Source organism: Hypomesus nipponensis, chromosome 27, assembly GCF_054491055.1.
Source record: "Hypomesus nipponensis isolate SF chromosome 27, ASM5449105v1, whole genome shotgun sequence".
NCBI lineage: Eukaryota > Metazoa > Chordata > Actinopteri > Osmeriformes > Osmeridae > Hypomesus > Hypomesus nipponensis.
Window position 1 is genome coordinate 11,581,199 of NC_140387.1, and position 16,535 is coordinate 11,597,733.

The window sequence follows — 16,535 nt, forward strand, 5'->3', positions numbered from 1 at the left end:
TCTTTATTTACTGGTTACCAAAGTTTCTAGTTTCCTTGTTGCTCCTTGAACCAGTTCAAAGCCTTTGTATTAAGTAGATTTTCTGTAAATGTAAATGTTTTACTGATGCTGGTTGATAAAAGTAAATATGTTTATAAAACTCTGTCCTGGACCAAGTAGGTTTTGCAGTATAAGTTGCCATAGTAACTGAGCTTGAACTAAATTGAACTGGCTTTATGGAACCAAATAATTTGCAAAACTGCAAATGAGTCAGACTAACTGACATAAGCCATTGCAAAAATGTATTGAAAATCTTATTTGGTAAACTTGCGTAATGAACAGGCCTCAGTTCCAATTTCCCCTCACTTTGTTAACACTAGTTTGATTCTGATAACATTCTGTTACATACATAACTTTTATGGGAAGATGTTGCAATTTAAGCCAGAGATAAAAAATCAGCTTCTTTCTTGAGCAGTAAATGCTGAATTCTAGTAAGCATTCATTATGGTGCAATTGTTTACAGTTAAAATTGTGGTCCCCTGTGGAAAAACACAGTACAGCCGTTAATATATATATAGGCTACATTTTCACATGTTGATTACCATTTTTTAAGTAACAAGCAGGAGGTAACATTGCTGTTATCCATAATCAACAGGCGCATCTCAGTTTGTAACAAGCTTAGTTTCAGTGTGCTCCCCTTTCAGTCCAAATAACACAGGTGATCAGTGACAAAGATACACATGCTTTTAATTTTATGACCTGTTAATGATTTGGAGTAGAGTTCCTGATATGATGACAGAGTGACATAAACAGGTCAGTGTTTCCTCTAGGATTAGCATGAACACTGTCTGCTTCATTTGATCTTGATAGGCTAAGCATTCTGTAGCAAATAATAACAATATACCCACTATTTATTCATTAAAACTACTTCAGCATAATAATGCACCTAAAATACAAACGTGAGCAAGGGCAGCAATCGCTATCAAATCAACAGACGTGCAATTTTGCTAGCAGGGGAAGAATACAAACAACGAAAATCACCAGTTAACTTAATTTAAATTAGCAAGAACTATAGACTAATACAATAACAGGCTTAAATGAACTGACAAAAGTTATATGACTTACAGTTCTCAAGGACGCACACGCACAATCTCAACTGCGCTGTGAAGCGTGTCTGTGCTATTCTCCGACATGCGCTCTAACAATCACGGCTGATAGACGGCCTAAAATTTTGTACAGCCCTATTTCTGATACCTTGGTGGCAGAAATTTAACTGTGGCAGGCCGCCACGGAAAAATTGACATAGCGGAAACACCGCAGCTAATTCACTTAACATGCATTCATCTCTCTCTCACAAACACATACACTTGGTCTCAGCCCCTAACATGTCGAGGAGTGTCGCCTCTGTAAATACGTATAGACTTTCACACAGTGATCCCAGCAGTCTAACACTAGCAGCTGTCCTTTCTGGGTGATGGCCACACCCACGGGGCAGGTCAAGCCCTCCTGAATAAGGATGTTGAACCCACCCTCTTTTGGGAATTGTAGGATCTCTTTCCTACCGCTGTCTGTGACCAGAAGGTCCCCATTGATGTCAACACACATGCCTGTAATACATCGGAAGTCCTCTGTCTCTGAGAAAAAGTGGCTAAGCTGCTTGCCAAGCTGCCCATCCATGCCCACTGAGCCGATGGAGAAGCCACCCTCCAGGTGATGCTCATTGTGGCGGTTCTCAATATTCAAGCCCAGGCCTTGGGTAAAGTACACAGTGCCTGTTGCGTCGCAAGTCACAAACTTGGGCCGTATAGCTGAACAGAGGCGGTTGTAGTTGACCACGCCCACGTTGCGGTCCACCGCCAGGCACCACAACTTGCCACCCTCTACGTCAGACACAACAAACTGGCCCGATGGCATGGCAGCAATGCCCCATGGCTTGATGAGCTGGTTCTTGTGGCATGCCACGCAGTGACCATCTGTGGTATACACCTTGACAGAATTATCGTAGTTGTCAGTGACGCCAATTAAACCTTGGGCAGTGATGGCAATAGACAACGGGATGAGGTTAGGCAGGTCAGCACCCAAAAAGCTGAGGACAAAATTGTCAATGCTACTGGGGTTGCGTCGGATCTCCCTCTGGAAGCCCTTGCGATTGAAAATCTGTATGCGGTAATTGCCGCGGTCAGCCACCAAGACCTCACCCTGTGGCGTAACACAGATGCTGACAGGCAGGTTAAACATTCCTGGTAGGTTGCCTTTGCAGCCCATTTTCTTCACAAACTGGCAGAGCTGGGCTGGGGTACCTGTCCCACTCCCTACAGGCAATGCATCTCCACCATCCATAGACTTGGACTTGAAACTACCGGGCGAGGTGCAGACAGCCTCTTCTATAGCCGTTATCATGTCTATGTCTCTGTAGAGATCCAGAGGAAGCTCAGCCATCCCTGTAGCTCCTTCTGTTCCCATGATGCCGCCCACCGCTCCATCTCCAAGCTCAAAGCTTCTGTCCTCATCAGTGTTGACAGTGCACGGTATGGTGGTGAGCTGGCCTACCTCTATAGCTTTGGTATGCTCAGTCTTCTCCAGCTTGGGTTCCTGGAGTTTGAGGAAAACATTCAGGCTGCTTCCCAGATCCAGCTCTTCTTCATCATTGCCCCCTCCGTCCTCCCCCAGCAAGGCGATGTCACTCTGCTTCACTCGCATTGTCAGGTAGTCAGAGCGGGACACCACTTGCACCTCAGCGATGTTCAGCAGGTAGGTCTGCTCCTCCAAGATCTGTCCATTCAACTTCTTCACTTCTGCTATGGATGAGGAGAAGGCTCGGCGCGAACGCCCCAGTTCCTCCTGGAGACGCAATTCAGCCTTGGTATAGTCCTGCTGTACTGACAAATACTTGAAACTAAGTGACTTGGCCACAGTGTTGATGAATGTCTTTTTCTTCTGTATGTGGCCCATGGCTTCGCGTAGACCAGCAAGCTTTTCCCCCAGCTCTTTTCGCAGCTGCTCGGCAGCTGCTTTGATTGGCTGGACGGAGTGGCCCTGCTGCTGGTGACCCTCCCCTTTACAAAGGTCACAGAGCACCGAGCCACAGTCGTAGCAGTAGTGGCGGGGGAGGCGGTTATGGCAGGTCTTGCACATTAGGGCAACGGCGGTTTTGGAAGAACTGGTGCAGTCCAAGATCTTTAGTACAGTGAGATTGTCCGCCAGCTGGGAGATGCTGCTCATACGAGACACTTTGCTGCAGAAGGGACAGCGGACACCATTAATGGTGCTGGCCAGCAGCTTCTCCAGGCACTGTCGGCAGACAGTGTGACCACACTGCAGCAACTTGGGCCTCATCTTATCCTGGTTGTAGGTCTCCAGGCAGATGGGGCACTCCAGCACCTCCCGCATCACATCTGGGTCCAGAGATGGAGACATGACCGCCATTGTGCTGGTCACCACTTCTGGGAAGACAAGAGAGATGTTAATGAATATAATGTTAGTTTTGCTCAGTCTACATAAGCAGCTTTTTTACAATTCCATTAAAAAGGCCACAATGCACTGTTGCTGGTAAAGTAAATATATCCAAAGCGCAAACATATATCTGTACTGTAAAATACACATCTGCTGTATATAACTGTTATATATATATATATATTTTTTTTTACTTCTCGTGTAAAACGTACATGAAGTTGCCGCAAATGTCACTCAGGCAACACCACTTTAACCGTCTTTCAATAGACTTTCTGAAATAGCTGGGCTAAAATGCTACCTCTTGACAGTGACAGCTGTCATTGTGTTAGACATATCGAAGTCGCTTGATAAGGCCTCACCAACCTTTAAAGGCAGGTTAGCTTATATTTGACATGATTCAAACCAAAATATCCCACCTCCTCCCTTCAAAGCCACTCCCACAAAACTACAGTAACGACCATTGAGTGGAGGGACAGAGTGTGCACCTAGGAAGGTAGACAAACAGGTAGCCCGTCCAATCAATAGTCAGGGTACCCCTTAATGATCGTGTTTATTACAGTATTGCCACGCCCACATATGTCGGAATGACTTAATATTACCGTCAAACATTTCGATTTATTGGTTGCTATCAATACGTGTACGTGAAGTTAATTTTGGCAAATATGACAAAGTGCTTCTCAACAACACTGCCTACCCTGCCTTTAAGTTAAGAAATAAGCTGCTGAGCCACCCAAGGTTTTATATCCGGTCACTGCTGCGCTGATGGTGGGTAGCTAAATAGTACAGTATAGTAGTTACCAAAAAAAACAAGTACAAACGCATGCCATAGCTAATTGTATAATAGTCAGAACTAATAGTGCATTAATTCAAACCCACTAATTTCTCATTGGTAAGCTCTTACCGTGCGTGTGAAGCACTACAGTAGCTGTTGTTTACTTTGTTGGTTAGCTTGTGAAGTAGCATGATAGCTAGCTAACAAGGCTAATTACGGTTTGCCTCCCGATGAGGTGCAATGCAGTAGGACTAAATCGTTGACTTGTACCTTTTGACACTAAAATACATTTGTTCGATATCATACGTATATATATAAATGTATTCTTTACACGCCACATTAAATCTTACCTTTGATTCAATGTCAAATCTTTCGAGACAGCTGTCCGGGTGCTTGATGTGGTTGGTAGGTTATATATGCTGCTACTTTAGCCTACGAGACTGCGTATGCTGACGCAGCGCTAACAAATTCATATTTCCCACCCATCATTGTTTACTTTGCAAAGCAAGTTGTCAAGTCCTTGAACTAAAACGTCTTTCCATTGATCTTTGTATTTACAAAAAAGCCTAACTATCTGTTCTACCCTGACAAAAAAGAAGTATATGAAAGTATACTAAGTATACTAAAATATGGATAGTACACTTTTAGTTCACTTTTTATATACTTTTAAGAAGTATACTTAGAAAATAGTTCACTTTTAACATACTTTTAAGTATGCTTTGAAAATAGTTCACTTTTGATATACTTTTAAGTATGCTTTGAAAATAGTTCACGTTTGATATACTTTAAAGAAGTATGCTTAGAAACAGAAAATGGTGTACGTTTTCTATTATTATACAGCAAAAGCAGTCAATCATTTTAAAGTACATTACAGGTTTCATTTTTTAGATCCATCTCATTCTAATTATTCATGTCTATGAAAATCTATTATGCATTGCACATTGAATCTTTTTTTGTTACTGAAGCTGTAACCTTAATTACTGCCAAAACATTCTGAAGCCCTATACTCTTATACTAGTAATTATCAATTGGAGTATTAATGAAAAAAAAGCTACTTGAGAATTTGAAGGTTATACTGTCAAACTGACTGAAGAACAAAATAACAACGTGAAATAATGAAGATAGTGTGGCTCATTAGCTAGTCAATTCCCATGATGCAAGGCGGTAAATAGTGTAAAAATTGCTGACACGTTTGCCGTTTGTTCGAAATACAAATGTAACTTCATGAATTAAGCAATAAGCTCCAAGAGGCCGTGGTTTACGCTGATTTTAGAACAGGTAAGGGGAGTTGTTAGGCACGACTTATAAACCGTTGCCACGCAACAGCCAGATGGACATCTTTGCCGTCTTTTTCAATTTGAAATATTCGATGCGCAGTAATATGGAATGTTAAAGAATGTTATGAGGACAACCTGTGAGATTATGCTGGATTTTACAACGGCATGGAACGCAATATAGCCAATCACAATCAAGGATGGGAACAACCAGTTTTAGAATTTCGTTTTTTAAATGTGTCTGCTTAGAATGCAGTGTTTTGTTGTGTGGTAATTGTCATTGTTGTGCTGGTTTACCATTGTAACCATGAGTTAAATGACTGTTACGTGTCATCAGAAGAGCTGGATTCGTGAAATGTTGATGCTTACACAGTAAGTAGCTTCCTTTAGAATCTGCAGTGTGACTTTGTGAGGGCCCCCGTTCTCGCCATGTGACGCAAGATCTGATCTGAAGCGTCTGAGGGTCCCCTAATCATTTTAATTTATTAGTAAGTCATAGTGAAATTACATTTATTAAGTTTACTTCTTGAGGTACTTACATTAATTGAAAGTGCACTTAAAAGTATTGCAAAGTATATTTTGAGGCGCTTGTGGAAGTATACTTCATGAACTGAAAGTGCACTACACAGGTTACTTCAGAGTATTCCAAAGTATACTTTGAAGTACTTTAGGAAGTATACTTGATGAACTGAAAGTGTACGACACAGGCTACTTTACAGTATTCAAAAGTAAACCTTGAAATACACTACAAGTGTACTTTAAAGTGTACCAAATGACCTAAAAAGTGGGCCAATTCAGTTTACTTAGTACAAAAATAGTATATAAATAAGTACACTGCTAGTATACTTTAAGTAACATGATAATAGTATACTTTTTATACCAAATATACTTACAAAATAAACTTGAAGTATACTTCTTTTTTGTAAGGGTACATTGAACTACTTCTCCAAATAATTCCAACAATTACCGGAGATAGGAGATTTGTCTTGAGACACATACAGTAGCTGCTGTAAAAATATTTAACACAGGCTGTCACCCATCCACACACACACAATAGCCTACGTACAGTAGCCTGCACGCTGCCATCAACCATTCAAGTACAAACTGTTCCTGGGCAAGAACCGAATATATTTGTCATAATATGTCGAAGTAATTTGGTCCGTGTACTTGAGTTTAATTCCTTATATCACGTGGGTGGAGTTAGGTGTGAAATGCCTGTCATTGGCCGAATGTGTTAGCCTGGCTGCCAGCCCAATTTAGCCCCGCCCACAAAACAAATTGGGGAAGTTGGGTCTGGGTAGCTCGGTTGGGGAAAAAGTAGGAGCTGTTCGGACCAATCAAATTGTCAGGGCGGGCTTTATACGATAAATGATCAACAGTAATGTAATCAACCACGTCACCAAAGAGTGCTTGAGTTGAATTCGTTTTCAACAAACAACATACTACATTGCTCTGATTGGTTGTACCTACAACTCGTAGGTAGATCCAATTGAGCGAAGAGGCATTTTTTTTACGAGTTCGGTTGAAACATGCCCCATACTCACAGCCCAACAGAGGGGTTTCAAACTCATATTCTGACTAGAATTATGAGTATGACAACGTCAGCCTATGAATGTGTCGCCAGCACTACCTGTTCCCGGTGTTGGGAAAGTTCCCTTTCTACATGAACTAGTTCAGTTCATCGTTCACACCAGTAGCGGAGGGGGGGTGGGGGCGGCGAAAACCCCGGGCCCCGCACCCGAGGGGGCCCCCTGATCTATGTTTTTTTTTTCTTCATAATTTCTCTTTGCCAACAAAACGTTGATTGTATCCATGGTAGACAATTTTACTTAATATATATAGGCCTACATTTTCCAAAACATTTGTCACCCCGATGCTGCTCGAAAGTTAGAGTGCTTGCGGAGTTATATTCGGAGGATCTGTCTAAGGCCGATGTGGTTGACAAATTTGTTACATTTCGTAGGCAACTATGTACCGTGAGTTGAGCATGGAAAAACATCAACTAAACACACACAGCTTCCTACCATTTCTCATTGACAACGACATGGACCGTGCTTTCCCCAACCTTATCTTAGTTTAGGAGACCATAGGTCGAAGAAACATGAGAACTGCTATGGGGTTGCTCAAGGAAGCTGCTTGGGTCCATTACTTTTTTCTCTTTATATGTTACCACTCGGCGACATAATCAGAGAACATAACATAGATTTCCATAGCTATGCGGATGACACACAACTATATATATCCACTGAACCCAACGATGCAATGGCCATCAATTCCATTACCAACTGCCTGTTGGCAATAAACAAATGGATGAATGATAACTTTCTTAAATTAAATGAAGACAAAACCGAAGTCCTATTATGTGGCCCAAAATCCAAAACAGAGATGCTTACTAAGAATCTAGGAGGCTTAACCCCCTGTCTTAAACCAGGTGACGAGTCTCGGTGTAATCCTGGACTCAGATTTGAATTTCAACTCTCACATAAATAAAGTGACCAAAACAGCTTTCTTTCACCTGAGGAATATAGCAAAGGTACGACCATTCATAAACCAAAATGATGCAGAGAAGTTAATTCATGCTTTTATATCCAGCCGGCTGGACTACTGTAACGCACTTTTCACTGGTCTTCCCAAGAAAACCACTGAAAGACTACAGCTTATTCAAAATCCTGCAGCTAGATTATTAACCAAAACTAAAAGGAGAGAACACATTAGTCCTGTCCTAGCTACTTTACACTGGCTCCCTGTCACTTTCAGAATTGACTTTAAGGTCCTTTTCCTCACATACAAAGCTCTACACGGACAAGGACCTAGCTACATTGCTAACTCCCTTATAAACTACACACCAGCTTGAACACTGCGATCATCAAATGCAGGCCTATGAGGTCACCAGAAGCAGTCATAAGAAGATTGGTAATTCGGCCTTTGCTAATTACGCCCCAAAACTATGGAACAAATTACCCATAAATAATAGGGAAGCAAACACGCTAGACATTTTTAAAAGACAGCTTAAAACCTACCTTTTTACCGAAGCATTTAAGTAATTTTATCTCAGAAGGGTTTTACTACTTTTATTAGTTATACTATTGTTGCTATTTTAATTATTACTTTTATCACTTGTATTATTGTTTTTATTGATTTTATGTAAAGCACCTTGAGCTACAATTCTTGTATGAAATGTGCTATATAAATAAATTCTTACTTACTTACCTTTCCATTCTCTACTGCATTTACTTGCAGTGGCAGAGAGGACTTTCAGCCGTCTGAAATTGATAACGAATTTCTTGCGATCAAGCATGGTAGAGGAGCGGCTGTCCAACTTAGCGCTGCTGTGCATCGAGAAGGACATCAAGATTGACATTAACAAATGAATTGCCAGATTTGCTAATGATAAGAACAGACAGATTATGATTTGGCAAGGGCATTTGTTGTGGCCTATGTTTCGTGTCTGCATATAGCCTATTCTGCCTTTGTAAAACTCAAGTTAAAAAATGTGTTTAGGTTTTGACCTGTGTCTAGGCTATGAGTTTGCTGGTTCGGAATATCCCAATACATGTTAGTTCATAAAAGAAAATGATTAAAGTCTAATGGAATTTTAGTTCAATTGTAGCATGCCGGCTGTAGGTGGCCTAATGCAGTGCGCGTCATGCGTGTGTGTTGCACACACTATTGTTATATAGGCCTATGTTTGTTTATTATAAGTTGTCACTGTAAGGATGACTATAGGCTACTGTATTTAACTTTATTTTGGGGGGGTTATGACCTCTTCTTGAATTTGAATATAATTTATTTGGTAAATGGACAGATCATTAAACTGATTTATGCATGGATTTGTGTAGGCCTACAATATACTGTGTGTGAGAGATTCTAATGAAGCCTACTGTCCTACATTTTGTTCACACATTATGGGCTATGATGACTGAAAGCATGTATTAGGCTATTGTTGTGCTGTTCACAATAGAGGTTACTTTTGGTTACTTTTTATTGTTATATTATATTGCACTGCAAAATATTAACAACAGGGGGTCCCCCAATCAGCTTCCGCCCCCCCCCCCCCCCCCCCCCCCCGAGACACAACCCATGCTCCGCCCCTGGTTCACACATTTTAAAATGACCTGGTTCAGTTCATAGTTCATAATTCAAGATTTTGAACTAAGTACACAGGTTTTTTTCAATATGCTGTAGTTTTTCTAAATTATTTCCACAGCCCATATAGAACCACAGACAGCAATTATTTTATTAGGTTAACGCTGAAACTGTGTCAGATTTCATCTTCATATCCAATTTTTAATCCTTATCCAACCAGGATTCCAGGAGACATTTGCATTGAAGGGAGGAATCTCCTTTTTTTAACAGTCACGAAAAGTCACCAACTTTCCTAGACTTGTAGCTACGGTAGCCTACTAATGCTGAAGGCTCGCTGACATTGCATACCGTTGTTGCTAGCGTGTGCTGACGTTATGACTGCGTGTGTATGTGAGAGACACGTGAGTGACAGAGAGACGGAGGGAGAGCAGGGAAAGGAAATGCTGCAGAACGATTACGCTGCGTGTTAAAATTATGACGAAACGCAATATGTGGCGGCCTGTGTTGATTCTGTGGCGCAGCACCACAAATTACTATGTGTGGGAAACACTGGGGTCTATTAAACCTGTTCTGAAATGATTCTATTATAATTTATATTTTGTGATATATATCGTTATCGCAAGAGTCTGCAATGTATATCGCATTATGGATTTTAGGCCATATCGCCCATCCCTAGTTGCAAGCCATATTTTTTCTAAATCATTTCCACAGCCCATATAGAACACAGACAGCAATTATTTTATTAGTTTAACGCTGAAACTATGTGTCAGATTTCATCTTCATATCCAATTTTTAATCCTTATCCAACCAGGATTCGCATTGAAGGGAGGAATCCCTTTTTTAACAAAAAAATATTTAAAGCTCTACTTGTCTGCAATACCGCTCTCAGCCTCTACGCAACTTCGACGCTCTCACGTTTGCCAGGCATAGACAGTTGAAGAAGGCACACGCAGCGATTGACTAGTTGTGCAACCCTGGATATAGGACTGTTAACGGTGTGTTTTTCACCTGGGAGTCTCTAGAAATCTGGCACCTTATTGAACGAAATTAAAAAGAGTGAAAGAGTTCACAGACACCAGAATGAACGCGTTTACAGTATCGTTCATCAGGCAGTAATACAGTACGTTCAGTTCACGTTCACCAAAATTATGAACGAGTTCATGAACTTTCGTTCAATGAACACGTTCAGGCGCAACACTGACTGTTCCTTCAAAGTAAAAGTTTCCCCCTTCTAACTCGATTAGCTTAATTTAGGTTATAATTTACACTCTAGGCTATTCACGTTTATAATCTTGCCAATTATTCTTTATTGACTTGGGAGCTTGCCCTTTCAGGGATGCAAACAGCGCGCTTTTCGGCGCCTCCCGCTTTTTTCACGTTAGTTTGGGTGACTTGCTAGCTTGACGTTGTCATACTCATAATTCTAGTCAGAATATGAGCAGAGAATGTCTAATAAAGGGAGAACTCCCACTCTTGGGAAACTTCTGGGTTCTGAACTGGTTGCAGTTCCACTCAAGTTCCATGAGAGGGCGCTAACGGTCGAGTGCAGAATGAATGGAGGTCTATGGAGCTATACCCCTCAAATTCCACTTTTCTCATGATATCATTTTTTGTCTAGTAATTTGAATTCTGAATTCGAAAGGGGAGGCCAAAAAAATACACATCGCTGGGTGTTAGATTTTTTGTAAAGTCGCCTTTCTGTTCTAAAAAGCATTTGAAAATGTCATTGACGTCATACACATCGTACGACCAGAGCTACTGCTTGACGGAAAGCTCTTGTTACTTCCACTTTTCTCTCGAGGCATCGACAACACAGCTGACAGGTTAGGCTCTCCCTGTCAATACATATGCTTGAAAGAGTTTTGGCTTGCTAATGTTGTTGCTATTGTTGCAAATGCTCTGACATTCTGGTTCTGCTTCGGATGCCATCAAGCGAGATCTGGTCATAGTCAGTCCTTTACTAATCAATCAGCATTCGTTAGCAGAACGCTAGCGTGTTATGGGCAACAATGACTTACCCTGTAAGAAATCAAAAGGAAATAATTACTTGTTCATTCAACTTTTGACCTGTAATCCATGTTGAACATGCAAAAACTACAATCAAATCTGAGATTTCTCAACGACAATCAGGCGAAAGAGACAAATTTAGCCGTTAAGCTCCATAGACTCCCATTCATTTTGCACCCGACTGCGATCACTCCCAGTGGAACTCTGATGGAACTGCAACAACATTCGGTACAATGGGGCTTAATAGGGAGTGGGCAGGCTCTCCTTAAACAGGCTCTGATATGAGTCTGATAACTCTGTTGGGCTGTGAGTATGGGGCGTGTTTCAACCGAACTCGTAAAACAAATGCCTCTTCGCTCAATTGGATAGACCAGGGGTCGGAAACCCAAAATGTTGAAAAAAATGTTTTTGTCTGGAGCCGCAAAAAATGTAATGCCTTATATAAGCCTCATAATGAAGGCAACACATGCTCTAAGTGTCTATATTAGCTATATTAGCCTATTATCAAAATGATAAGGCTACAAATACATAATGAGCATTCATGATTAAATGTTGATTTTCCCTGCAGCTCATCTTGGAGAGAATAGGCATATTCGACTTCATGCAGCGACGGCTGCAGCCGGCTGCCTTGAAGCTGAGAATGCCATTGGCTGCTTCAAGTCAGCCAGGCTGCAAGCGAAGCTGGTGCTGCACGAAGTCTAACATACGTAATAATGCACCAGGTGACTACTCTGCTGTGAGATGGTGCTTTAAGTTTAACTTCCATTATAATATTAATGTATTATGTTTCGTTGCATTGGTGAAATTATAGAAATACAATACAGAAATCAGATTTTTGATGTCATTTTTATTTAAGGATTCGAAAAAACAACAACAAAATATGCAACGTGCATAATAGGCCTCCTGTAATTTCAGACCTCTCCATGGAAATAAAATGCAGTCCTTTTCAATCCTCAATAATACAATACAATCCTTTTCTCTTTTCCCCCTGATCTGGGCAACAAAGTGCAATAAAACAGCAACCTTTTGAAAAGGTAAAATATATAAAATCCTCTATAATACAAAACAATCCTCTTCTCTTTTCCCCCTGATCTGGGCAACATACAGAGTGCAATAAAACAGCAGCCTTTTGAAAAGGTAAAGTATATAAAATTAAAGTAATATAGTTTAAGTTCAATTTCTGTGCATTATCCTCTTCTCTTTAGTTATCTGCAAATGTGCAAGGGTAAAATGCAGCAGCACCCTCTTCTCTTTTGACACGCACAATGCAGCCATCCTCGGACCTGATCAACAAAACACAATATCCCCACGTCATTCCAAATATACTGACAAAAATCAGAATCACTTTATAAAAGCAGCCACTTTATTACTAAATATGTGCCTATGACAGAGGCCTGTTCCATAAAGCGAGTTTACCGAATAAGCCAGACTTATGTCAGTTAGTCGGACTCATTTCTTGTTCATTCGGTTCCATAAAGCTAGCTCAACCTAGTTCGAACTCGGTTACTATGGCAACTTAGGCTACGAAACTAGTCTGGTCAGGGTCAGACTAACTCTCGGGCTTAGCGTGACTTGGTGCTTAACCAGACATTCCTGTAACACTGACCCAATGGGAAAACGATGATTTACCACGTATATTCTCATTTTCTTATTCTCATCAGTTCAACATTGATAGAAAATTAACGTATATAGCCTACATAGGCTACAACATTTAGCCTAATGCATTAAACAATGATGAATAATGCTGTGATAGGCTACACACCATAGCCGTTAAATGTATGGATGTTAGTTTGTGATTTCAAATGTTTAGACATCAGGCATAGGCCTACATCTCAATCTAGATTAACCGAGTATAATTATCATAGCAATATAATTGTTAACAGTAGCCTACAATTGCAAAACAAACCTAAATCCCCCCCCCCCATTTCCCCGACACAAAACCCATGTTAAAAAGTTAGCAGTAGGCTACTGGATGCTTCCAGATGTAGAGCAGGCACCAAGTCTGAGACCAAACCTACGCCCTTGCATATCCACCATAAAGTGCAGTTTTTCCAGCCACTCGGTATCTTCCAGTTGCGGGTAGTTCAGGTTTTTGCTTGTCAGGAATGTTTTCACATGTTCGAAACAAGCTACAAAGCGGCGTAAAACCTCACCCCTGGACAGCCATCAGACTTTGTTGTGTAGCAGGAGATCGGCATATTCGCTGTCAACTTCATATAGCAATTCACGGAACTGACGGTGGTTTAATGCTTTTGCAATGATCTTGTTCACCATTGCGATGACGAGGTTCATCACCTCCATACACTCCGGTGGGAATTTTTGTGCACACAGTGCTTCTTGGTGCAAGATGCTGTGAAATGCAAGCAGATTTCGATTCAACGCTTTCTGTAGTAAAGTCACAAACCCCTTTCATACTGGGTGCCCCATCTGGAGCCACTGAAATCAAGTGGTTGGTGTTTATTCCATTGTCATTTAAACACTTAAGCACAGCCTCACATGTCCTCCCCGCGTGATTGGCCCTTCAGTGGTATTAATTTTATCATTTCTTCTTGCGGCCCATTAGAGGTCACATACCTGAATAACAACGCTGCCTATTCAATATCGACCACATCACATGACTCATCACAGGTGTTACGCCTCCCGATGGCTCGGGGTGGAAGTGCGCACATAGCTGGCGCACCATCAGCTGGTCTCTTAAAACTCCCAAAGGGCCCCTCACAGTGTGACCAAACACCAGCTCTGCTGGACTAAAACCCAGGGACTCCTGCACTACGCCCTTCACAGCAAATAGAGCCAGGGGAACGCCTTCGTCCCAGTCCCTCACGCTCTCCATGACGTATTTGCGGAGCACTGATTTAAAGGTCTGATGCCACCTTTCGAGAGCTCCCTGCGACTCCGGGTGGTAAGCACTAGAGGTCCGGTGTGTTATGGACAGTGATGTTAGTACCTGTTTGAATGTACCAGAGAGAAAGTTGGTACCTTGATCGGTTTGTACCGTCTTAGGGAGGCCAAAAGTAGAAAATAACTTGATCAGGGCCCTTACTCCTGATTGATTACTCCTGGGCTGTTATACTCCTAAGAGGGATCGCTTCAGGGTACTGGGTAGCTAGGCACATTATTGTTAGGAGGAACTGGTTGCCGGATTTTGACTTGGTAGAGGACCAACACAATCGAAGAAGAAATGTCTCAATACTCGGTCATACGTCTTTGTGACACCTAGATGACCGGACCAGTAATGGTCATGAGCCAGCAACAGAACGGACTGTCGGTACCGTGTAGGCACAACAAGCTGAACAACATCACCCCACTCATCCTCAGAACCAGCGTGCGTTCTCCACCGCCGCATCAGGAGTCCATGCTCCATGAAATAAGCCGCTGCTGTGTTTTTAGCTCCCTCCGGAGCAAAAGCCGCAGCAAAACACTTGGCTAGAGAGCCGTCTTCCTTCTGGGCCTTGATGAGACTATCACGGCCCATAGGTAGCCTGATCGCCTCTGGGATGGGAGTATCGCACTCAATCCCAGCCTGGACGCTCGGCTCAGCTGTAGCCTGAGAAAACACTGGTGGTGAAACAGGCTGGCCAGACAACGCAGCCGCGAACAGGGTGTCCGACAAGTCCACCGCTCCATTCCGACTACGTACTTGAGCACGGGTAACTGCACACACAGGAAATACCTCAGGGAAGTCCTGTGCCAACACATCGGGCTGCAAAAATTCAGGTCGCTCTAGAACCTCTAAAAAATTACTTTCCCACCAGCTATGTCGTTCCCTAGCAGGAAAGTAACACCCCTAATGGGCAAAGACGGGCGCACGCCCACTTTGAACACCCCTTTCGCCAAGCCACAAGTCAGCTGCACCCTATGGAGCAGTACAGATACAAAGCCCATTTCGATGCCTTGCACCAGCACACAAGAGCCGCTGAAGGTGTCGTTAGAGAAAGGCAACACGTCAGACGATATAAAAGACTGGGCTGCTCCAGTATCCCTTAGGATGCGCACAGGGCACTGGTCCACTGCATCTGCATTGAAGGAAACCAACCCGTCCAATATGAACGGAGCATAACAGGGTTCCGACGTGTCCCCCTCCATCTTCGGGGTTAGTACCGGACCCACCATCTTCCGTACAAGACCAACCTCTTTTGGTCGTTTGTTTGGCTGTGACTGCTGCTTGCGTTTCAACAGAAAGCAGTCAGCCTTGAAGTGCCCTGTTTGGTGACAGTAGTTACACACCCGTTCCTCGTTGGAGCGGAGAGGCAACAGGCATGGCGGACTGGACTGCACTCCAGCCGGAGCAGAAGGGGTAAAAAAGGTCCAAAGGACTGCTTGTGCGTTAACACAAACTCATCAGCGAGCACAGCGGCTTGCGCTATTGTTCCAACTTTCTGCTCATTCAGGTATGTCACCAACCGATCGGGCAAGCTGTTCTTGAACTTTTCTAAGAGAATCAGCTCCGACAGAGACTCAAAGTCGGTTGGCTTACTTGCCTTGCACCACTGGGTGAACAGGGACTGTCTCGCGAGCAAACTCCATAAAGGTCCTACCGGACACCTTCTTAAAGGACAGGAACTTCTGTCTATATGCCTCAGGCACTAGTTCGTAGGCACAAAGCACCGCTGCTTTGACCGCTTCATATGACAAACAATCCTCCAAAGAGAGAGCAGACAAGACCTCCTGGGCTTTACCCGTCAGTTTACACTGGAGCTGTATAGCCCAAACCTCTTTTGTCCACTTCAGAGAGGTGACAACCCGTTCAAAAGCATCAAAGTACGAATCTACTTCTGCCTCACGGAACTGGGGAACTAACCTTACGTTCCTGCCCACGTCGAAACCCCCCCCTAGCCGCGGAGGAATCCGCACCTGTGGACCTAGCAGGACCAAGGGCTGCAGCAGCCTCTAGGTCTAGGCGTTTTAGCCTTACTTCTCTTTCTGTTTCCATCTCCAGCTCCATTTTCCTAATAGCCAACTGG

The 16,535-nt window shown here is 42.7% G+C and overlaps 1 protein-coding gene across 3 annotated transcripts; it reads right to left on the reverse strand.

Moving 5' to 3' along the window:
- Positions 1 to 245: 245 nt before the first annotated feature.
- Positions 246 to 4,676, reverse strand: trim32 (tripartite motif containing 32). Of its 3 annotated transcripts, none has more exons than XM_084693851.1 (3): positions 4,555 to 4,676; positions 1,509 to 3,422; positions 246 to 518 (listed from the first exon to the last, which is right to left on the reverse strand). In XM_084693851.1, exons 2-3 carry the CDS (start codon positions 3,403 to 3,405, stop codon positions 325 to 327), a joined length of 2,091 nt encoding a protein of 696 aa, XP_084549977.1. In that variant the 5' UTR covers positions 3,406 to 3,422; positions 4,555 to 4,676; the 3' UTR covers positions 246 to 324. The 3 variants fall into 3 exon arrangements, with proteins under 3 accessions (XP_084549977.1, XP_084549978.1, XP_084549979.1); XM_084693852.1 differs by having other exon boundaries at positions 1,509 to 3,419; positions 4,555 to 4,635; XM_084693853.1 differs by lacking the exon at positions 246 to 518 and having other exon boundaries at positions 543 to 3,422.
- Between the last annotated feature and the right edge of the window lie 11,859 nt (positions 4,677 to 16,535).